Source organism: Hemiscyllium ocellatum, chromosome 10, assembly GCF_020745735.1.
Source record: "Hemiscyllium ocellatum isolate sHemOce1 chromosome 10, sHemOce1.pat.X.cur, whole genome shotgun sequence".
Taxonomy (NCBI): Eukaryota; Metazoa; Chordata; class Chondrichthyes; order Orectolobiformes; family Hemiscylliidae; genus Hemiscyllium; species Hemiscyllium ocellatum.
In genome coordinates, this window is record NC_083410.1 from 84,069,389 (window position 1) to 84,094,332 (window position 24,944).

Genomic DNA, 24,944 nt, shown 5'->3' on the forward strand with positions numbered 1-24,944 from the left:
GTGTTTAAAGCTGTAAGGTGTAGGTTGGTTGTTTGGGTGGCTGGTTTGCAATGTAGAAAGGTGCCACAGTGGGCGTTCAATTCCTGCTCCAGCTGTGGTTACCATTGAAGGACTGTCGTTCACAACCTCTTCCCCGTACATAAGGTGTGGTGACCCTCACGTTAAACAACCATTAGTTGTCTGTCATTAGCAGCCCAAAAATCCAGTCAAGCTATGGTGACTTTAAAGTGAGAAATTGTTTATTTTGGCTGGTGGGTCTGTAACAAGATTCATTTAAATTTTTTGGCAAAAGAGCTAGATGGAAAATGAAAAGAAAAATATTTCTCACAGAGGGCCATTATGTTTTGGAATGTACTATCTAAAAAAAATCTGAATCTACTGTCTGGGGAAACCTATTCCACAGGAACTTTAAAAAATACAATTGGATATGTATTTGAAGTGAACTAATTGGGTTAATGAAATAAAAGCTGGTGTGGAGGACTTCATTGATGAGTATTTCCAAACAGTCAGCACTGGCGTGATGGGCCAAATAAACTACTTCTGTGCTGTAAGATTTTATCAATATCCCCAACTAAAGGGACACCGGAATACGTCTTGTTTGGTGAACGTTAACAATTCTGACTCCAAAATAAAATGTATTTGTTTGTCCAAAATCTGCAGAAAAAAAGTTTTTGGACAAAATATAATTTTTAGTCTGTGTTGTAATAAAACACTATTACAGTTCAATTTTAGATTTATTATCAGAGTCCCTGGCTTACAATAACTGAAAAAAATCCATGTCAGATTTGTATCATTTGTATTAAATTCTGGGATTGCATTAGCATTTTGGGAATCAGGTTCCACATTTTCTCAAGTTTTGCATGTTTCAGTTCATTCATATGTCAAGATCATTGCAATAAAAAATGTTTAAAATAATACTGAAATAATTTCACTGAGATCACGATATGTTTGGGCGACACAGTGGCTCAGTGGTTAGCACTGCTGCTTCAGCACCAGTTTTCCAGGTTCGATTCCAGACACGGGCAACTTTCTGTGTGGAGTTTGCACATTCTCCCTGTGTCTGCAGGGTTTCCTTCGGGTGCTCTGGTTTCCTCCCACAGTCCAAAGATGTGCAGATCAGGTGAATTGACCATGCTAGATTGCCCATAGGTTAGGTCCATTAGTCAGGGTGAAACGAGTCTGGGTGGGTTACTCTTCAGAGGGTTGGTGTGGACTTGTTGGGCCAAAGGCCCTGTTTGCACACTGTAGGGAATCTAATATAATCTAATCTAGTTGAGTACACCTTTTACAATTTTAGGCCTTCTGAATTTTCCTTGGGGCTTCAGTCTGGTTATTTACGGAATTTTGCATGATATTATTGGTGTAATGACACTTACATCTGGACTTTGAGGCCTTCCAGTGCTCCTTTTAACATGTTTCATAATTCATTACTTTGAGAACTTCTCATTAAGTACTTCCTTGATATGTTCAGTTCCTTACCTTTGCATTCTATACTTTTCATATATTCACAACAGCATGTAGGACCACAATGTGATACTTTGACCAATGTTTCTTGATGAATTCCAACTCTTCCTTTCAAACTAAAGGATTTTAATGATCTAGAAAACTTGATTATTATAGATATTTCTTCCCACATTTTGGTGAAAAACGTGCATAAAATGATTGTGCAATGGTTTTAATATGCAAACAACATAGAAACATTTAAATGAACTATTTCATGAATGTATAGGCTGATAGAAAAATACTCCATGACAGCTTTGTGAAAAGTCACCTTTCCTAACATATTTATAGAGTTATTGCTACGGTCCACGAAACACTGTCTGAAATGGTTTGAGGTTAAACTGATCAGCTCAGCAATATATCAGGCTACTAGAAACCTGACTAACTAGAATGCTAGCTATGTGTGTTCTGTTTATTTTTTGAGGTTCAACTGTTTTCTAAGTTGCTTTGATTTTACTTCTTCTTCAATCAAGTAATTTGCAAAGAAGATTACTGCTAGTATTGATTTTTTTTTATACCCGGCTGTATAAATGGAAATTCGCAGTCTCCAAATTGATAGGTGCAGAAGGAGGCAGCTATTCAACCGATTGCGTTTGCACAGGCTGCCAGAGCATTTTAACTTGCTGCGTTTCTTCTCCCTAATCCTCATAACCTGGCACGGTTTCTCTGTTTAAATGATCATCCTGTGCCATGTTGAATGCCTCATTTGAACCTGCCTCCACCTTTCTTTCAGACAGTGCCATCCAAACTCAGACCACTCACTGTGTGAGAACGATTTCTCACCTTGCATTAATTTCTTTTACACAGCACTTTAAAACTGTGCCCTATGATAGTTGATCCGATTACAGTGAGAACAGTTACTCCCAATCTATTCCAGATCTCATGATTTTGAAATTATCTATCAAATCTTTACTCAGTCTTCTCTTCTGATGAAGGGCTTATGCCCAAAGCGTCGATTCTCTTGCTCTCGGATGCTGCCTGACCTGCTGTGCTTTTCCAGCATCACACTCCCAACTCTGATTTTCAGCATCTGCAGTCCTCTCTTTTTCTTAGTCTTCTCTTCTCCATTGTTCCCTCATAAATGACGTTTATCTTCCCTGGAGACATCCTCATGTTAAATTACTTTAAAGCAGCAGACGGCCAAGGAGAAGTGAAATATTTCTGCTGTTGTCAAAATTCATTTTTAACATAATTAATAGTAAAATGTACTTGGTGCTTTGAATAAAATTCTCCATGAAAGTGTTTCTTTCTACTCCTTTAGTATGTAACTAACAACATTTTAATCGATTTTGATTTGTTTTTTTTTCCTCAATTTCCCAACGGGTGAGCATTTCTGTTATTTAGTGATGTCTTGCGAGACCATTTAACATGTTTTTATTCAACAATGACAAATTATATAATCTGCATTACAATGAAGTAATTGCTTTAGCAGTTAGGCTGGCACTGCATACTTTTGGACATCTTTGTTTAAATTACAGAATAAATTGGCGAAGTTCTCAATTCTCCTGAAGCAGCTGGAATCCCATTATTGCAATACAACCTTACTTTAGGCTATATGGTAGGCTGACCCTAAGCTTCTGTAATGTAATGAAATATCAGAAGAAAAGGGACTATAATGTATTATTGCCTTTGCAGAACATTGCACTTAGGCTATGATAGTATTTTGGGAGAGTAACTGAATATGAGCAGTCATGGCCATTCTCTTTTGTGTGTATCAGGAGTTTCTGGAACATTATTATAAAAGCAAGCTGCTTGTGTGTACATAGAGGAAATGTGCCAAAACTCAAATGAATTTTTTTTAAAGGATAGTCTCTGTTGTTATATAGAAAGTGCAATACCCAATTCTTGTACAAGAGTAATCAAGAGAGTTTGGTCACCACAATCCTTTTGTACATCTCTTGCAGTCAACTCAAACAATGATTCCAGTACCCTGGGAGGATGGCTATGCCAATCATCCAACAAATAATGGGGAACAAGGCACCTGAAAATCAATAGCCAATGACAATTATAACTGTTTCTAGTTAATTACTATATCTAAATTAATTTTAAGATCTTCTATCTACAATAATACTTGGGGTAAAAATGTATCTGTTGTCCATTGCATTGCTAAACTTACCTTAAGTTTTGTTCAATGTGTCGTCGTATTGCTTATCATTCCTGTTAAGTTCTGTTTGGTTAAATTTGATTTTTTAGATTAGATTAGATTCCCTACAGTGGGGAAATATGTCCTTTGGCCCAAGTGGAAGTCCACACTGACCTTCCAAACAGTTACCCACCCAAACCCCTTTTCCCTCTGACTAATGCACCTAACACTATGGGCAGTTTAGCATGGCCAATTCACCTAACCTGCACATCTTTGTGACTGTGGCAGGAAACTGGAGCACCTGGAGGAAACCCACACAGATATGGTGAGAGTGTGCAAGCTCCACACAGACAGTTGCCCGAGGCTGGAATATAACCTGGGCCCCTGGTGCTGTGAGGCAGCAGTGCTAACCACTGAGCCACCATGCCACCCCTTTTGATTTGACTTTTATTGTCAAATGTACCAAGATATAGTGAAAAGCATTGTTTTGTGTGTGATTCAGACAAATCATACATTCCATAAATACATCAGGGTAATAGACAAAATGCATGATATAACAACAGAGAAGGTGCAGAGAAAGATCAACTCTAATACATGAGAGGTCCATTCATAAGTCTGGTAATAGCAGAGAGAAAGCTGTTCTTGAATCTGGTGGTACGTATTTAGAAACATGTATCTTCTGCCTGATGGAAGAAGATGGAGGAGAGTATAACTGGGATGGGAGGGGTCTTTGATTATGTTGGCTGCTTTCCTGAGGCAGTGGGAGGTGTAGATGGAATAAATGGAAGGAAAGCTTCAGTGATCCACTGAGCTGCATTCACGACTCTGTAATTTCTTGCGGTGTTGGGCAGAGCAGTTGCCAAATGAGCTGTATTGCATCCAGATCGGACGCTTTTTATGGTGCATCCATAAAAATTGGTAAGGGTCATTGTGGACATGCCAAATTTCCTTAGCCCTCTGAGGAAGTAGAGATGCTTGTGTGCTTTCTTGACTGTAGCGTCAATGTGGGTTGACCAGGAGAGATTGGTGATATTTATTCCTCAGAATTTGAAGGCCTCAACCACCTCCACCTGAGCACAGTTGATACAGACAGGGGCATGTCCTTCACTCCACTTCCTGAGGTCAGTGACCAGGTCCTTTGTTTTGCTGACAGTGAGGGTGGAACTGTTGTTTAATCCTATGCCAACAATCTCTCCCACTAAGATCTCTATCTCATTTCTGTATTCTGTCTTTTTATTTGATATTGGAGCCACTATGGGGATATCATCAGCAAATTTGTAAATGGAATTAGAACTGACTTTGGCCAGACAGCGGTGAGTGTATACGGGGCTGAGTATGCAGCCTTGCAGAGTACTAGTGTTGAGGATTATCATGGAGGAGGTGTTGTTGCCTATCCTTGCTGATTGTGATCTGAACCCAAGTCAGGAAACCAAGGATCCAGTTGCAGAGGGGAAAGTAGGTCTCTGAGTTTGGATATGGGTTTGATTGTAATGATAGTGTTGAAGGCAGAGCTTATGTGAGTAAATAGGAATCTGACTTGGTTGTCCTTGTTATTCATTGTTCCAGGAATGAGTGTAAGGGCTGGAAGTTAAAGTGCTTTCACTGAAAAGTTGGTTTGTAATAGAGAGGGTTGACGAGGGGAGGGATGTTGATGTGATGTACTTGGATTTCAAAAAGACATTATATATAGTACCACACAGGGACCTACAAGGAAAATTATAAATCTGCGAGGAAATAAAAGGGACTATAGCTATGGGGATACAAAACAAACTGAAGGATAGGAAACAGAGCCATGATTAATGGGTATTTTTGGGTTGTAAGAAAGTTTGTAATGGAAATTCCCAGGAATCAGGATTGGGACCCTGTTCTTCCTGTTGTAAATAAATGATTTGGATCTTGATGCACAGATTACAATGTCAACATTTGCCAACCAAATTTGAGGACAGTGCAGAACATCAAAAGGATACTGACATGTTGATCAAGTGGGCAGGTAGGTGACAGATTAGAATTCAGTGCAGAGAAGTATGAGGTAGCACACATTGATACAAAGAAAATGGGAAGACTGTGTAAAGAAAAGTATACTATTCTAAAGATTGTGCAGGAGCAGCGAGTCTTAGTGGTAGAGAAAATTGTTCATAAAGTATATGACATTCTAGGCCTCAACTAGAACCATGCAATACAAGAGCAGGGAAGTTATGATGAATGTTTTTAAGACATTGATTAGACCTCAGCTACAATATTGTGTACCTTGAGTGCCACACTTTCAGAAGGATGTGAATACGTTGAGGAGAGTGTAGAAGAAGTTTATGAGAATGGTTCCAGGGATGAACATTTTATTTATAAGAAAAGGTTGGAGAAGTTGGGAATGTTTTCCTTGCAGATAAGAAGTTTGAGATTTGATAAAAGTTTTCAAAATCATAATGGATGTAGAAGGATAGGGAGAAACTGTCCCCCCTCATAATTTTGAAGTATTTTGTGAAAGAAACAAACATAAGATGATAAAAGCACACAGGGATTAGTTGGCACATAGATGTACTAGTAGACCATAAGACGTAGGAGTAGAAATTAGGCCTTTCAATCCATCAAATCTGCTCTGCCATTCAATCACGGCTGATAAGTTTCTCAACCCTGCTCTCCTGCTTTTTCTTTGTAACCCTTGATCCTCTTGACACTCAAGAACCTATCTATCACCATCTTAAAAAAACCCAATGACCTTGCCTCTACAGCCTTCTGTGGCAGTGAATTCCATAGATTCACCACTCTCTGGCTGAAGAAGTTTCTACGTATCTCCATTCTAAAAGGTTTTCCCTTTACTCTCAGGTGCCCTCAGGTCATAGTCTCTCCTATCAATGGAAACATCTTACTAACATCCACTCTGTCCAGGCCATTCAGTATTTTGTAAGTTTCAATTAGATCCCCCCCTTATCCTACCAAACTCCATCAAGTATAGACACAGAATCCTCAAACGTTCCTCATCTGTTAAGCTTTTCATTCCTGGGACCATTCTCATGAACATCCTCTGAACCCACTACAGAGCCAGTACATCCTTCCTGAAATATGGGGCCCAAAACTGTGCATAATACTCGAAATGTGGTCTGACTAGAGCCTTATATAGCCTCAGAAGTGCATCCCTGCTTTTTTGTTCGAATCCTCTCAAAATAAATGCCAACATCGTATTTGCCTTCCTAACTACTGATTAAACCTGCAAGTTTACCTTGGGAGAAGCTTGGGCCAGAGCTCCCAAGTCTCTTTTTACAACTGACTTCTGAATTTTCTCCCCATTTAGAAAACAGTCAATGCTTCTATTCTTCTTACCAAAGTGGATGACCTAACACTTCCCCACGTTGTACTCCATCTGCTTTGCTTACTCTCCCAACCTGTCCAAATCCTTCTGCAGCCTCCCACTACCTCAATGCTACCTGTTCCTTTACCTATCTTTGTATCATCTGTAAACTTGGCCAGAATGCTCTCAGTTCCTTCGTCTAGATCATTAAAGTGAAAAATTGTGGTCCCAACACCAAGCCTTGGAGAACACCACTTGTCACCGGCTGTCATTCTGAGAAAGACCCTTCCTGATGAAGGGCTTATGCCCAAAACACTGATTCTCCTGCTCCTCAGATGCTGCCTGACCTGCTGTGCTTTTCCCGATCCACACTTTTCGACTCTTTTATCCCCACTCTCTGCTTTCTGCCAAGCAGCCAAGCTTCTATCCATGCTAACCCCTTGCCTCTAACACCATGGCCCTTATCTTACTCAGCATGCGGCACCTTGTCAAAGGCCTCCTTGAAGTTCAGGTAGACAACATCCATTGGCTGTCCTTGGTCTACATGCTCATTACTTCCTCAAAGAATTCTAGCAGATTTGTTAGGCATGACCTCCCCTTGATGAAAGCATGCTGACTTTGCCCTATTTTATCATATACTTGCAAGTATTCGGAAATCTCATCCTTCACAATGGGCTCCAAGATTTTACACACAACTGAGGTTAGGCTAATCAGCCTGTCATTTTCCATTCCTTACTCCCTTTTTAATCAGGGGTGTCTCGCTAATGATTTTCCAGTCCTCTGGGACACTCCCTGATTCTAGCGATTCCTGAAAGATCACCACTAATCCCTCCACTATCCCTTCAGCTGTCTCCATTAGAACTCTGGGGTGGAGTCCATCTGGTCCAGATAATTTATCTACCCTCAGGTCATTCGGTTTTTCTAGCACCTTCTCCTTGATAATGACCACCAGACTCAGCTCTGCTCCCTGACTCTCTTGATTTTTTTGGAATGTTACTTACGTCTTCCACTGTGAAGATTGATGTGAAGTAATTCCTCAGCCATTTGCTTGTTCCTCACTACTATCTCTCCACCATCATTTTCCAGTGGTCCAATGTCCACTTTTGCCTTTCTTTTTCTCTTTATATATCTAAAGAAACTCTTACAATCTTCCTTTATATTGTTGGCTAGCTTACCCATATTTTTAATCTTCTCTTTCCTTATTTCTTTGTCTTTACTGGAAGAGATGTTTCGTGCTAACAAGTTCAATTGAGGCATTCAAAAGGATAACATACAATTATTTAAATAGAAAAAATCTGCAAAGTTAAGGTGGAAAAGCATTGAATTAAAATGCTCAGAGAACTAATTCAGACATAATCATTTTGTGATTCATCACTGGTAGTTTTGTTTCCTGTCAAATCATTTGAGAAGATGCAAAACAGTGCAGAGCTTCCCCCTCCCTAGAAGTGACAGGACTGATGGTGAGAAAGGCAAATAATCACATGGATCAGTCTTGGAGAGACCAGCTTAGCAATCACACTCTGCGTGGCAAGGCATTTGGGTAACCTTCCTAATCAAGTACCAGTAAGGGCCCTTAAGTGGTCAATTAACAATCATGTATCAGCCTTAGCGAGAGAGCCACCCATTTCGACCAGCTCAGCAACCTGTGCCTGGTTCTCTACTTGATCTGACACATAAGGTGGAGAATACACCAGCACCAGTGAACACCTTCATGATGGTGCTGTTGAGTACAGATGATCTGCCAGCCTCTGAAACTATCTGAACCTCTTGACTTCATGAATGACCTGCAATTAAATTGGCAATTTTCCTTGTTCTTCATTTCTGGTAATTCTCAATGGATGGGATGTCAGCCCCCAGGGCCCTTGATCTTGTGCGAAGGATCAGCCACTGCCTTGCCAAGTGGTTAAAGACGCAGCAGGATATCTCGCCATACTCTTAGCAGTTCTCCAGCTGTTGCTGAAGACCTTCATCATCACCACAAGATTCTACCAATGTTATCTCCACCTGATTATCTAAATGGATCATCTGTCTAACATTTCACTTGGAAACGGAAATTTGACAGTTGTAACTTACTTTGTTTTTTTTATTGTTAAAATTAATATTTTGGAGCAAGTTTCTGTCATTCATATATTTATAAACAATTTATACTTCTGAAGTCTTCAATATGGTTCAACATTAATTATTTTCCAAAATTGTGTCTTCCAGGCAGAAGGAGAAGATAACCTTAAGAAAATGCAGCTGATGGAATTAGCAATACTGAACGGCACTTATAGAGATGCCAACATCAAATCACGTAAGGATATGTTGGGTTTCTAGTCCCTAGTATGACTATTCCACAACTTGTAGAATATTTAACTTTGAGACAAACCCAGCAAGATGCTGAGGCTGGTGATTTCTGTAATGAATATCTAGAGGGGATGAAAACCTGTAGAAAGTTAAATATGTTACAACAGCCAAGTGCAGATTTCTCTGATTTCAAATAAATTGCTAGGTTTAAACATAGAAGGTCCAGCCTTCCCTCCCACCCCCTTCTCACCACCCCTTTACAGGGAATGCTCAGGAAGGTGATGAATCTCAATACAAAAATGAAGCTACAGTAGACGAGTCGACAAAAAAGTTATTTGCTTCTTGAAAAACGTTCTATAATTAAGGGGGCTGGTTAGCTCCGTTCACTGGATGGTTCAGAAGAATGCCAACAGCACCAACTTGATTCCTGTTCCAACTGAGATTGTCCAGGCCTGCTTGCTCTGCCTCTTGAGAGTTGAAAGCAATTTCAAAGCACAAAAGAAATCGCAAAATAATGGGCTCAATTTGAAGTAGCACCACGCAGTGAGCCAAGGACCTGCCTTTGGACAGAGCACTCATGGCATGACGTTGCATAATTCTCCTACTAATGTGAATTTTTATTGTTTTCTACAGGAATTCACTTGTTGATTTTTGGCCTGATAGTTGATGGAAAAAGGCTCACTATTAAATTGCTGTGTAATGGGCAAATGATGCTCATTAATAGGTTATAATATGTGCCAGTCCAGTGCTTTACTTCCCTTTAAATGGCGTTAAATATCAAAGAGGAGGGTGCCCAGCTGTCTTCCATTTTAAAATTGCCATAAGCTCAAAGACCAAACGTAGAAGGACATCTCCACATAAAATTGAAAGAATATGGTATAAGCAAGTGTTTGGAGGCTCAGTAAAGTGAACTCCTGGGATTCAAATTTTTAGGGTATTTTTGTTGCATTTTAATTTCACATCAGATGATTGATTGGATTGTTACTTTATGATTGCTCCCAAATATTTATATTAATTAGAGCTAGAGTGGCTCAATGGTTAGCACTGCTACCTCACAATGCCAGGGATCCGGGTTCGATTGCAGCCTTGGTCAACTGTCTTTGTGAAGTTTGACCGTTCTCCCTGTATCTCCCTCCAATTGCTCCGTTTTAATCTCTCAGTCCAAAGATGTGCAGGTTAGGTGAATTGACCATGCTAAATTGCCTATAGTGTTCAGGGATGTGTAGGCTAGGTCTGTTAGACAAGGGTAAATATAGGATAATGGGACAGGGGAATGAGTTTGGGTGGGATACTCCTCGGAGGGTCAGTGTGGACTTGGGCCGAATGGCCTGTTTCCACACAGTAGGGACTCTATGAATATAGAGTCCTGAAGAAGGGCTTATACCCGAAACGTCAAATCTCCTGTTCCTTGGATGCTGCCTGACCTGCTGCGCTTTTCCAGCAACACATTTTCAGCTCTGACCTCCAGCATCTGCAGTCCTCACTTTCTCCTCGAAGATTTTGACCTACTGCGAATCCTCTTGCAAGGATGCCTTCCTTGAAGAAGCTCTCTTCCTCCATCTCCAAGGATTTCAGTGAGTCCCTCTCTCACTGCATACCCCAGGTCATCATCTCTGCACAGAAGCTCTTCAGCCACGTTCTCAAACAGACTCGCTACCACAGCCACATCTCCTTCCTCAGCACCTGCCTACGGAACAGACTGATCCCACACGGACTCTGGACTACATTCCGACCAACAAAATTTGGACCCAACCAGGACAACCAGTACCTACAACGCATCCGATGCCTCCAGCAACAAACCTTCCTCCGGATCCTCCGTTCCGCACTTGCAGCCATGCGTCGTTACCTACCTTCCCTGCAATTAGACCTATCGCAGCTCAGGACAACACTTTCACAGACTTGCAAAGGACCTCCACTCCTCTTCACCCACAGAAGAATCCAAGCTCATTCCGAAGAAGGGTTTATGCCTGAAACGTCGAATCTCCTGTTCCTTGGATGCTGCCTGACCTGCTGCGTTTTTCCAGCAACACATTTTCAACTCTATGAATATATTCCTGCTCTGGAAAGGTAGTCTTTCCACAAAGGAGCAGATGCCATCTTCAGTCAACATTGAACATAGAACATTGCAATGTACAACAGGCCCTTCGGCCCTCGATGTTGCCCTGATCTGTGGAACCAATCTGAAGACTATCTATCCTACACTATTCCATTTTCATCTAATGACCATTTAAGTGCCCTTAAAGTTGACGATACTACTACAGTTTCAGGCAGTGCGTTCCATGCCCCTCCTACTATCTGATGAAAGAAAGTACCTCTGATATCTGTCCTATATATATATATATATATATATATATATATATATATATATATCCCCCCCCTCAATTTAAATCTATGTCCCCTCTTGCTAGCCATCGCCATTCAAGAAACAAGACTCTCACTGTCCACCCTATCTAACCCTCTGGTCATCTTACAAAAATGACCAATAGCTGTGGACCTAAAACAGATTTTTGCGGTAACTCAACTCCAGGACAAACATTTCCCATCAACCACCACCCTCTGTCTTTTTTCAACTAGCCAATTTCTGATCCAAACAGTTAAATCATCCTCAATCCCACGTCCCTGTATTTTGTGCAATAGTCTACTATGGGGAACCTTATCAAATGCCTTACTGAAATCCACATACACCACATCAACCACTTTACCCTCCTCCACCTATTTGGTCAGCCTCTCGAATATCTCAATAAGATTTGTGAGGCACGACCTACCCTTCACAAAACTGGGTTGACTATCCCTAATCAACATATTGCTTTCTAGATGATGATAAATCCTATCTCTTATGATCTTTTTCAACACTTTGCCCACATCAGAAGCAAAGCTCATTGGTCTTTAATTGCCAGGGTTTTCTCTACTTCCCTTCTTGACCAAGGGGACAACATTTGCTATCCCTCAGTCTTCTGGCACTATTCCTGTAGAGAAGACAACAAAGATCAAAGCCAAAGGCTCAGCATTAGCACATCTCTCCTCCCACCCCCAGGATATTGGTACCCCTCTAGTCCAGGTGTGGACCATTCTGTTTGTAGAGGTCCCACCTACCGCAGAATAAGCCCCAATCCTTTCTAGCAGATCTGTTTTTCGGGATTGACTTATGTATATACAAACTGTCTGAACCTCTTGACTTCATGACTGACCTGCAATTACGTGGGCAGTTTTCCTTGTTCTTCATTTCTATGGCTGGAATCTTTTTCATAAAAGTTCCCATGTTTGGAAATCTTTTCCAAAATATACAATCCTAACATTTGTTATTTGCCATGTAAATAAAATATCACAGTTGGAAATTAACAACTTTTTTGCTTGTCATTTTCCACACCCCAATGCCCATACACATACCCATGCCTCCCCCACTCCCACACACAATTTGTCCCTTGCATTTCAATGCATTGAGTCAGTAGTGTATAGCACGTAGAGTTCATATGGTCTGAATGTTAGGTATTGCTGAAGTGCAATGCTCCATAAAGCACCATTTATTCACTGGTTTTAAAAGGATCTTGCAATATAATTAGGTTAAGTCATTGACAGTTTGATTCACTTTCATCTGGTCACTAGTGACAATAAAAGATATTCTAGTCATAAAAATATACAGTTTAAATAAAATCCATGTGTTTAGGAATTTGACATTTGATGGAACATGCAATCAGATATCTTTACAATCATTTCTGATAAGTAGCTGGCCTATCTCAGGTAGAGTGTGCTACATTTCAATTGTCATAGCACTGCTTGCATTATTCAGCATCTTTACTATAGCAGATTACAGAACCATAGGTTGCAAAACAAAATGGGGGCTATTTGGGCCATTGTGTGTGTACTGGCTCTCTGCTGGATGGAATCAAATCCTATACCATGTCTGATTCACTAAGCAGTCACTCCAATGATTTTTTGAATATTTTGCCACAACACCAAAAGTATGGATATTAATGGAAAATGCACTGGGCAATTACGTCCTTGCATACTACCTAATTTAAAAACATGCAATGAAGGTCTATCACAATGTCAGGACTTCCTAAATCACATTGCAGCCAATTAGGCACTTGTTTCATCAATGTTGGTAATGTGGCAACATTAATTCTTTTGAAGAGATAACATGTAGGTGAGATCAGGGAAACCCTGTGGATGTTATCTACCTAGATTTCCAAAAGGCCTTTGATAAGGTGCCTCACAGGAGGCTGCTGAGTAAGGTGAGGGCCCATGGTGTTGGAGGTGAGCTATTTGTCTTCTGTCAGACAGTCAATTCTGAGTTAGGATAAAAGGTTCTTTTTCAGAATGTAAGCTGGTGACAAGTGGTGTCCCACAGGGTTCAATGTTGGGGCTGTAACTGTTCACTTTATAAATGATCTGGATGAAGTTTGCCAATGATACGAAGTTAAGCAGACAGTCAGGTAGTTCTAAGGAGATGGAGAGGCTGCAAAAACATTTAGACAGTTTCGGAAAGTGGTCCAAGAAATGGCTGATGAAGTTCAATGTGAGCAAATGCGAGGTCCTGCACTTTGGAACAATAGATTACAGGCATGAACTATTTTCTAAACAGTGAGAAAATTCATAAAGCCAAAGTACAAAGGGATCTAGGAGTGCTAGTCCAGAATTCTCTAAAGGTTGACTTCCAGGTTGAGTCCATGGTTAAGAAAACAAATGTAATGTTGTCATTTATCTTGAGGGTTGGAATGTAAAAGCAGTGATGTGCTGCTGAGACTTTATAAAGCTCTGGTTAGGCCCCATTTAGAATACTGTGTCCAGTTTTGGGCCACACACTTCAGGAAGGACATACTGGCACTGGAGCATGTCTAACGGAGATTCACACGGATGATCCCTGGAATGATAGGCCTAACATATGATGATTGGCTGAGGATGCTGAGATTGTATTCATTCGAATTTAGAAGGCTAAGGGGAGATCTAATAGAAACCTACAAGATAATGCATGGCTTAGAAAGGGTCGATGCTGGAAATTTGTTTCCATCAGGCAGGGATACTAGGATCCATGGGCATGGCCTTAGAATTGGAGGGGATCAGCTTGAAACGAAAATGAGCAGACATTTCTTCAGCCAGAGAGTGGTGGGCCTTTGGGATTCATTGCCAAGAGCGCACTGGAGGCCGGGACGTTTAAATGTCTTTAAGGCAGAGATTGACAAATTCTTAATCTCGCAAGGAATTAAGGGATATGAGGAGAGTGCGGGCAAGTGGCATTGAAATGTCCATCAGCCATGATTGAATGGCGGAGTGGACTCGATGGGCTGAATAGCCTTACTTCCACTTCTATGTCTTATGGTTTTATGGTCTAGCCATTTTACATTAAATATCTGCTGGTGCAGCACAAAGAGCTCATATAACTTGAGGATGGGATGGGATAGGTAGTGAGGCAGACAGTGTACATTTGTAAAAGTACTGTTAATGAAATCTTGGCTTTTGACTTCTGAATTACAAAAAACCTTGGTAGTTTACATGGAGAAAATGAGAATTTCCATTTAGATATTTTCAACCAACCTGTTTAAAACCTGTTACATCACACTTCTGAAGCAGATGGGACTGGAACCCAGGTCCTCTGGCCCAGAACCATGGACTTTACCACTGTGCCACGGAAACCTTTAGAGAATTGCTTGATAATCTGAACTTCATCGTACATTATTTAAGGCTATAAAGAGAAGCCTGGGAGGTTCAGACCTGTCAGCCTGACATCGGTGGTGGGTAAGTTGTTGAAGGTGATTCTGAAAGATAGGATTTATGTGCATTGCAGAGATGAGGAATGGTTAGGGGTAGTCAGCATAGTTTTGTGTGAGGGAAATCATGTCTCACAAACTTAATTGAGTTTTTTGAGAAAGTAGCCAAAAAGACTGATGGGGGTAGAGCGGTAGATGTTGTTTACTTGGTCTTCAGTAAAACTTTTGATAAGGTTCTGCATGGCAAACTATTTACTTAGGTTAAATCACAAGAGATTCAAGGTGAGCTTGCTAATTAGATGTAAAATTGGCTTTTCAGTAGGAGAGAAAGGGTGGTTGAGGTTTGCTTTTCAGAGTGGAGGCCTGTGACCAGCGGTGTTCCACAGGAATGGGTACTGGGTTCACTTTTGTTTGACTTTTATGTAAATTGTTTGGATGAGAATATAGGAAGCATGGTTATTAAGTTTCCTGAGGGCACCAAAATTTGTAACATAGATGACAGTGGAGAAGATTATCTAAGATTACAAAGCGATCTTGCTCAATTGGGTCAATGGGCTGAGGAGTGGCAGGTAGAGTTTGATTTGAATAAATGCAAAGTATTGCGTTTTGGTAAAACAAGCAAGGGCAGGATTTATACAAATAATTAGAATCGGTGTGCAAACAGGCCCTTCAGCCCAACAAGTCCACACTGACCCTCTGAAGAGTAATCCACCCAGACCCATTCTCCTCTTCTATATTTACCCCTGACTAATGCACTTAACCTACATATCCCTATGGACAATTTAGCATGGCCAATTCACCTAACTTGCACATCTTTGGACTGTGGGAGGAAACTGGAGCACCTGGAGGAAACCCACGCACACACAGAGAGATTGTGCAAACTCCACACAGACAGTCCCCCAAGGCTGGAATTGAACCCAGGTCCCTGGTGCCTTGAGGGAGCAGTGCTGATAACTGAGCCAACATGCCACCCTGGGTAATGTTGCAGAACAGAGACTGAGGGGTTCAGATACATAATTCTTTGAAATCTGTATCACAGGTATACAACATGGTTAAGAAGGTATTTAGCTCATTTATTTTCATTGCTCAGACCATTGTATATAGTTGAGACATAATGGTTGAACAGGTCTTTGGTGAGGCCTCTTCTGGAATGCTCTGTGCAGTTCTGATCGCCCTGTTGTAGGATAGACATTAAACAGGAAAGGGTTCAGAAAAGATTTACCAGGTTATTGCTGGGACTGGAAGCTTTGAGTTATAAGGAGAGACTGGTTAGGCTGGTACTTCTTTCACTGGAGTGTAGGATGTTGAGGGGTGATCTTATAGAAATTTATAAAATCATGAGGGACATAGATAAGGTAAATAGCAAAGGTCTTTTACCCAAGGTGGGGGAGTTCAAAACTAGGAGGCATATTTTTAAGGTGAGGAGAAAAAAAGGTATAAAGGGCATGAGGAGCAACTTTTTTTTTACACAGAGTGGTTAATGTGTGAAATGAACTGCCAAAAGAAATGGTGGATGTATTTTTTTTTAAAAATTTGGATAAGTTCATGAATAGGAAAGGTTACAGGGCTATGGGCCAAACACAGGCAGGTTAGACCAGTTCAGTTTGGGAACATGGCTGATGTGAATTAGTTGGACCGAAGGGTCTGTTTCCGTGTTGTATGATTCTATGACTCTATTATAAGATATGGCTCTAACGTGTTTATCCTTTGCTTACATTTATGACCAACTGGATTTTGAGTTTTTCAATTCCCATTTTTAATTGAGTTTAATTGGAAGTTGGTTTACATTTGGTTAAAGATGTGCTTTAGCATTGCAAGTTATCACCACTTGTACTAATTACTACTTCTTAATTTTTCTTTCATTCCACCTGCTTATTTGGCTTTTCTCCATTTCCAACTTTTCCTTTTCCTGATACATATTATTCTATCCGCACCTTCACTATGAATTTCCTTCGCTTACTGTAGCTGCCCTTGCCTTTTCTCTTGCAGCAACAGCCCAAGCTCCACGGATCATTACAGGGCCCACGTCGGTTCTACCACCAGCTGCCTTGAGGGCCCCGACACCAGCTGGTCCAACTATTATGCCTCTAATTAGGCAAATACAAACGGCAACAGTAATGCCTAATGGATCACCTCACCCGACTACAATAGTGCCTCCTGCACCTGAAGCCAGTCTAATTTATACTCCTTACGACTATCCTTACACACTGGCACCAGCTACTTCTATCCTGGAGTATCCCATTGAGCCTAGTGGTGTATTAGGTAAGGAATTTTTCAAGCATGATTATTCCACTTCATGTTTAACATCCTGGTACATTGTTTGAGCTGGTTAAGGCTCATTTAGTTTTACAGAAGCTTGACCTTTATTCCATTGAGTTGTACAAGCCTATTTGAATTAACCATTTGTAATTACAGTGTAACATCTGATGAGAATCTTGAGTTCTTTACAGCACTCTCTGAAATTCCATAATTTAAACTTTAGAAGTATTTAAGCTTCTGCTAGAAGTAAAACATCAATAATAAATAGTCTGTGTGCAACTGTCTGTGCATTTAGCTGAGACCTAAGTAATTATAAGTCCATAATCATAACAAAAAATATTTTGACAGTTACATCTTCCTACAATTAATTAATTACAACAGACCTTAATGCCATTAGTTGCTAATACTGAATAAGATATTGCCTTTAGAAAGCACTGGTAAGCTGAATACATCATGCTCTTTCAGTTGTTTTTTGTACAGTTAACATTGCAAGAGAATTAGAGCGTATGCTCCCCAATGAAATTGAAAAAAAAAGGCAAGTGGCAACTATGAGGAACATGCAAACTAAAAAAAAAGATTTTTAAGGAAGGCAAAAGCAAAGTGCTGAGGATGCTGGAGATCCGAAATATATCCAGAAGGTGCCTAGAGAAATTCAGTATGCTTAGAGAACTGAAATTTCAAAGAAGAGTCGTATTGAACTTGAAATGTTAACATTATTCTTATCTCTCAAATGCTGCCAGACCTGCTGAGATTCTCTAGCACTATGTGTTTTTATTTTTGGGAAAAGTGATGGCACCACATTTTATTAACCAGTACCTGTGGGACCAGGAATGTGCCAGTTGATCAAATTTTCTGGATATTCAAGAGGTCCACATAAAAGTGTACGCTAAATAAGAGAAACATAATGCAGGGGGTGTACACTTCACAGTTTCTCAGGGAGGGTAACTGGACCTGAAATGTTAATTCTGATTTCTGTCTACAAATGATACCAGAGCTGCTGAGTTTTTCTGGCAATCTATTTTTGTTTGATTTCCAGTATCCGCAATTCTTTCAGATTTTATTTAGAAGTAATCTGAGCCTGGTATCTCGGACTGAGGGCCAAAGTGCTAAAAGCAATGCAGGGCAAGAATGCTGTGAGTGTTCAGGTCGGTCCAGAATGACTGAGCATCATGACAGTGTTCAAAGAGTCCAGGGATGCAGCCTGGACAAGTACATGAGCTGGGTGCATGTACTTGCTGCAGCATTACAATGATAGTTTCTGGTGCAGCATTAAATGCAGAAGCGTTCTGTAAGGGATTCAAAGATGGGCCATGAGAATTGTTAGAGCCTAGCATGTTTCATATGTCAATGTCATTAGTCATGAGTGTGTGTCAGACCAGTGTCCATGGAATGTGCCCTGAAATATTTATACCCAGTGTCCAACATGGAGGTCCTTCAAAGCAAGTGATCAACTGAATTCATCAGGCACTCCCTCCAGTTTTCATATTTCGCTTGGTAAGATAGGAAGCTGAATATTAATAAGATGAGTTGGGCCATCAACATGGTATTCAACAAGCAATAACTCCCTTAATAGGCAATTTGCCACTGTCTAATAAACTCACTGTGCCACTTTAAAAATTTGTCAAAGGTAGAATGAGATGTTTTTTGCAGTGGCAATAATCTGGAGGAAAAGTATTTTTGTTTATAATGACAAAGGATACCTGAATGTATTTATAAGCTTCACAGAAGATTTTTTAAGATATAGAACAAAGCCAACAAGCTGCTCCATTAGCAGGAAAATACTGAAAAAAAATTGACCTCTGCCTATAGGTGTTGACTGTTTATTTAACATTTTAGGGAAGGTGATGGCCTAGTGGTATAGTGTTGGGACTAGCAATCCTGAGACCCAGGTAATGTTCTCAGAACCTGGTTTCAAATCCCATCATGGCAGATGGCTCACTGATACCCTTTAGGGAAGGAAACTTCTGTTGTTCACATCACTTCTGACTTTTAGCAATGTGTTTGATTCTTAACTGCAAGTAAGGAGAGAAGGTATGAACCTGGACATGCACAGCCACTCCAAAGCATGCAATTGGTGTCCAGAAGTTTCTGCTGTGCATGTGTCTCCGAGATCTGTGCAATTGATAGGAAAATGAGAAGCAACGCCACTGAATGCAATTGCCAAGATTAGGAGAGTGGCCCCTTTGAATAGTCAAGCAGTAACTGACTGACCTAGTCATAATCATGGAATTGTTACTTACACAGAAATGTTCCATTGGGTACATCCTGTTGAATCAGCAGGAAAAATCCAGCAGAGATGGTGGCAATTGAACACGCAACGCTGGACAACCTGTCCCAGAACAGTTATAACACTCGCATCTACCAGATATCCTGCACACAAAAGCAGGACAAATCCAATGTGGTCATTTTACTGTCCATCTGCCTATTCTCAGTCATCAGTAAGGTGAAGAAAGGTGTTATCAACAGTGTCATTAAGCAGCTCTTGCTTAGCAGTTATCTACTTATGGATACACACTTTGGGGAGGTGATAGCCTACTGGTATTATTGCTGAACTGTTAATCCAAAGACCCAGATAATGTTGTGGAGACCTGGGTTCACATGCTGCCACAGCAGATGGTAGAATTTTAATTCAATAAAAATCTGGAATTGATCATCTAATGATGACCATGAATCCATTGCCGATTGTTGGGAAAACCCATCTTGTCCACAGATGTCCTTTAGGGAAAGAAATCTGCCATCCTTACCTGTGACTCCAGACCCACAGTAACATGGTTGCCTCTCAACTGCCCTCTGGGCAATTAGGGATGGGGAATAAATACTGGCCTAGCCAGTGGTGCCATCATACCATGAATAAATAAAAGAAATTCTAGATCAGACAGAAAAATATAGCTCATTTTATTGTTCTACATTCAGTCTTTAGATCTGTTATTGGAAGCAAATACTTTCTCTTCAATTTATAGATCATATTTCTGACTGTTTAATGGGTAGTGTCATAGTGAAAATACCATGACATTTAGCACTGGAACTGTTACTTCTGGTACATTTACATGTTTGCTGCATACCTAGCTAGAGTATTTAACTATTGGTCACTGAGAAACATTTATTGATTTCTCGCCCCACACTGCTGTGTTTTTTTTTAAACTGTTGAGCTCTCAAGTGTTAATTCCTACACATTACTAATTCTTTCACATAAGGTTTTGTGTATGGTGTTTTTAAAAACATAAACTTTTTATTTGGAATAATTGCTGCAAGATAGAGGAAAACATATTCACCTTTATGACTTATGTAAAGAGACTATATTGGTGAATGATAGGCTTTCACTGACACATTTTGAGAGTAGAACCTGCCACGTCGTAAGGATAATGTGAACACAGCCAGTAGGAGCAAGGTTGAAGAGCTGATTGGCCTACTCCTGTTCCTGCTTTCTGTATTTCTATATTTGCATATTGGTTTATATATTACAAAGGGAACAGAAAGATTATCATCTCAAGAGTTTAACGTTTTGGAAAAAAATACAATTAGATGCAAATATTCCTTGCTGTATTTGACACCAATGCATAGGAAACATTTCTTGAACAGTTTTTAATGATCCAAAAAGGTGAGATAGGGTGAATAGCCAAGGTCTTTTTTTCCCAGGATATGGGAGTCCAAAACTAGAGGGCATGGGTTTAAGGTGAGAGGGGAAAGATTTAAAATGGACCTGAGGAGATAACATTTTCATTCAAAGAGGGTTGCGTGTATGAAATGAGCTGCCAGAGGAGGTATTGGAGGCTGGTACAATTATAACATTTCAAAGGCATCTGGATTGTTAAATGGCTTTAAAGGGATAGGGGCCGAGTACTGGAAAATAGGACTGGGTCAGATTAGGACATTTGTTCAGTGTGAACAAGTTGGACAAAAGAGTCTGTTTCTATGTAATGTAACTCTTGTGACTATAAGACCGATCCTCACAAGATTCCTTATCTGAAAATGTTACAGTTTAGGTCAGTGCCTTGTATGTTACTATTTTTTAAAAATCAAGATAGCAGTTTGGATTGCAGATTTGCCTAAATGTCTGATTTCTATTATTGTGCAGATGTTTGTTAAACTACTGTGTAAAACTGGAAATATCTTTGTTTTCTGATGTCCTTCTAGGTTTCATTTCTTTTCTATCTCCAAATGAGAGAGCAATCAAACATGATAATTGAGGAATTGGTTAATTTGAGCATAAAGATTGCAGAGTGAACTAGATCTTCCAAAAGCCTCAAGGAACTTGAAGCTGTTTTCTAAACTTCTCATCTTTGTTTTTGAATCTCTTTGTGACCTCACCCTTCCCAAGCTCAATAACTTCTTCCAGCTGCACAACTGTCTGAAATATCTACTCTCGTCTAATTCTGGTGTCTTGGATATCCTGATTTTAATGCTTTCAGTAACCTCTAGTCCTAAGCTCTTAAATATTCTCTCTCCACCTCTCCACCTCACTTTCCTCATTTTAATATACTCTTTGAAATGGTCTCTTTGACCAAGCTTTTGGTCATCTAACCTAATATCATCTTATATGGCTTGATGTTGTTTTCTATAATGGTCCTATGAAGTGCCTTGGTGCATTTAATACATAAAAGCATGAAATTATTGAATTGTTATGGTACTGGAGTCCATTTGGTGCATCATGTCTGTACTGGTTATCCAATAACCATTGTGACTTAATGACATTTATCTGCACTTTCTCTGTACTGATGCATAATGCTTCTATTCAAATAATGTCCATTTAAATACTGACTTGATTCTGCCTCTGCCACGCTTTCAGTTATGCATTACAGACCCAAACCACTGGTTGTCTGAAAAAGTGTCTTCTCACAATATATTTGCATATTATTAAAAATCTCTGACCTCTTGTTGATGAGCAGGAAAGATTGTTCCCTACCTACTATATCCAGACCCCTCATGTTTTCTCAAAACGTCTATCCGATCTTGTTTAGCTGCTTTATCTCCAAGGAGAACTGTTTCAATTTTTTCATTTTCCCCTAATAACTGAAATTTATTATTCCTGGAACCATTTTTGCAAATCTCTTCTATGCTCTGTCCTTGCTATAGTGTAGTTCGCTGAACTGAACAGAATAATCCAGCTGAGATCCAAAAATAAACAGCCTCATAGAAGTTCAGCATGACCTCCTAGTTCCTACCCTATGTCTCTAGAAATAATGCACAGGAAACTGCATACTTTATTTGTGCTTTCTCCACCTGTCCCGTCACTTTCAATGATCTGTGCAAATATATACTCGGCCATTGCTCCCAACCCCCTTAAATTTTGTAACTCCCTATTTTGTGATCTGTACATTTCATTTTATCAAAATGCCTCTCAGTTCTGCACATGGAACTTCTACTGCTAACTATCTGCCCAATTTACCCACTTGTCTCTGTCCATTTGGAGTTCTGTACTGTCCTGCTGTTTCATCTGCCTCCAAGTTTCATATCATATCCAAATTTTGAAATTGTCCTCTGCACACCAAGATCTAGCTCATCAATATATATCAGGAAGAGGCAAAGTCCCAATACCAACCCCAAGGAGTTTCGCCCAGCTTGAAAAATATCCATTGGCTTACTTTCTGTTTCCTTTTACTCAGCCAATTTCTTATCCACATTACTACTGTTCCTTTTATTCCATGAACTGTAAGTATTAGTTGTTGCTAGTCCATATTGTTGAGTAGGGTGGGTGCAAAATCTTTTTATACTACTACTGCTGAAAAGGAATCTATGATGAAATGCGGTTAATATAAGAAGTACTCTCTCCCTATCTCTTAATTGATCAAATGAATCTCTTTTCTGACAAATATCCAGAATACAGTACATAATGAGCTAAGCAATTCAGAATATTTTGAATCACATCATAGATTTGTTAACAAGTTAGATTACTGAAAAATGTATTACATTCTATTTGTTTATTGCTTGAGGAGCCATTACATGTATGGAAGCTTCTCTTCTCTTTATCCATGATCCAGTAGGAATTGCAGATGGAGGCATTGAGAGAAAACGAGGGAGCAAAGTAGAATCAGGAAAAGAAAATCAATCTTTTCTCGACTTGTTTATATTTCCTCCTCTTTAACTTTCCTTCCCACTGAGGCAGTCACTGTAGTTTCTGACTATATGACCATGACATTGTTCTTCTATGTAATAGTTGAAATAGTGAATGTCAGAAAGCTTTTGATAAGGAGGACAAGGTTCATCAGAGTAGAACTTTTTTTTTGCTTCAACTAGCTCCCCTCTCCTCTAAATGCAACTAATTCAGCACAGATTGTGTCTCTCAATAAAGAAATTTCTGGTCCCCATAACTCAGTTGTATGTAACCTTTCTAAGGTGAATCATCAGGAGAGCTAGGTTTGACAAAGTCTAATACTAGATAAGTATGAATTTTCAAAAATTATTAGCTCATATGAATTTTGAGGTGTTTTAATTACTACCCTGACATTAGATTCTAGGGATTTCTATTTTAATTATTCATTGTCAGGATGGTATTGATTTTGCATTTATTGTCTGTCCTTAGTTGTCCTAAGATGATGAAATGGTTACCAACTTTATAGCAATACGACTGAATGGTTTGCAAATACACTTGGAGTGACAGTCACCCACATTGGCATGGGTCTAGAGTTGCACTGATACCAGACGAGGAAAGGATGGCAAATTTCCTTCCCTGAAGGACATTATTGGATCAGTTTTGTATTGCAATGTTCTTAAAGCTGCTTGACTATTTTTGAACTTTACCAATCTTTGTTTTCCAGGTTTAGAAAAGACTTCAGTTTTCAGATTTGAACTCTCATTTATTGTATCTTTAGTTCAGGCTTGTTCCAAATTTTTCATTGTTCTGCAATCTTATAAGACAAAAGTTTAGTTTTATTATTTTTATATTGAACTATATATCGTCATCCTAACTGTCCAAAACAAATATGAAGAACTGAATCTAATTTTATGTTAGAAATCTTTTTGAATCTAATTGTACATTTGAAAGTCATTTGATCTTTATTGCATTGCTGCTGTATGAAGCACATCTCTCTCTATATATTTGTTCATGTAGATGATTTTGGCCCAAAGTTTATTTCTCAATCGTCAAATGCTTCAGTTCTGTCAGAAGACACCAGAGACACCAATATCCTCCTTAACCAACATCTGTCCATAAAATGCACAATAGCAACAAAAATCCATTGTCCCTATGCACTTCAGACTATCACATGTATCAACAAGTACCTCCTTGAGAATTATTACCGATTTACTAGCTCCTGAACCAATATTCTGCCCACTTAAAAATTAGACTTTTATTCACTCCAGCATTTTTGCAGCTGATTTGGCTTAATTTGAACCAGGTATTTCTTTTCTTAATTTTTTTTATTTAAAATAAAATCACTGACATGTTATGCCTGAAATTAACTGTCAAATATTCCTGAATAATATTCTGGCAACGAATATCACTATAAACTAAAATGTTCTCCTGTAGCTATGGACAGGACTTGATATATTGAAAATTGGCAGTTAAACTGAGACAATATGATAGAATCTCATAAAGTGGAGAACAAGAACTAATTAATAGAAGTCTGTTGTTGTCAAATGTTTTTTTCCTGCTGGTGGCAGAACCATTTTAGTGCACCTTAACAAAAGACTGCTTCACATTAAAGTATTATATTTGATAATTAACCAGGCAATGTTAGACAATAAGACCTAGTGTAATATCTGGGTTACCACACAACTGAGTTCTCTTTCCCAACTCCTCCAATGCCCCCCTCCTCCTCCCACCACCACCACCAAATTTGACTACTCTCCAAAACAAAACTACCTATCTCCTGAAAATCTTCCTTGACTT

General features: G+C 39.6%; 1 protein-coding gene across 3 annotated transcripts in view; it reads left to right on the forward strand.

Moving 5' to 3' along the window:
* Nucleotides 1-24,944, forward strand: part of LOC132819826 (KH domain-containing RNA-binding protein QKI-like) — a 540,744-nt gene that overhangs the window by 491,070 nt on the left and 24,730 nt on the right. For 2 of the 3 annotated variants that reach the window (XM_060831668.1, XM_060831667.1), the window contains exons 5-6: nt 9,072-9,159; nt 16,847-17,119. In XM_060831668.1, coding sequence (XP_060687651.1) covers nt 9,072-9,159; nt 16,847-17,119 — 361 coding nt within the window. Of the gene's footprint in view, nt 1-9,071; nt 9,160-16,822; nt 17,120-24,944 lie in introns of all 3 variants that reach the window. The other variant, XM_060831665.1, reaches the window with a different exon arrangement.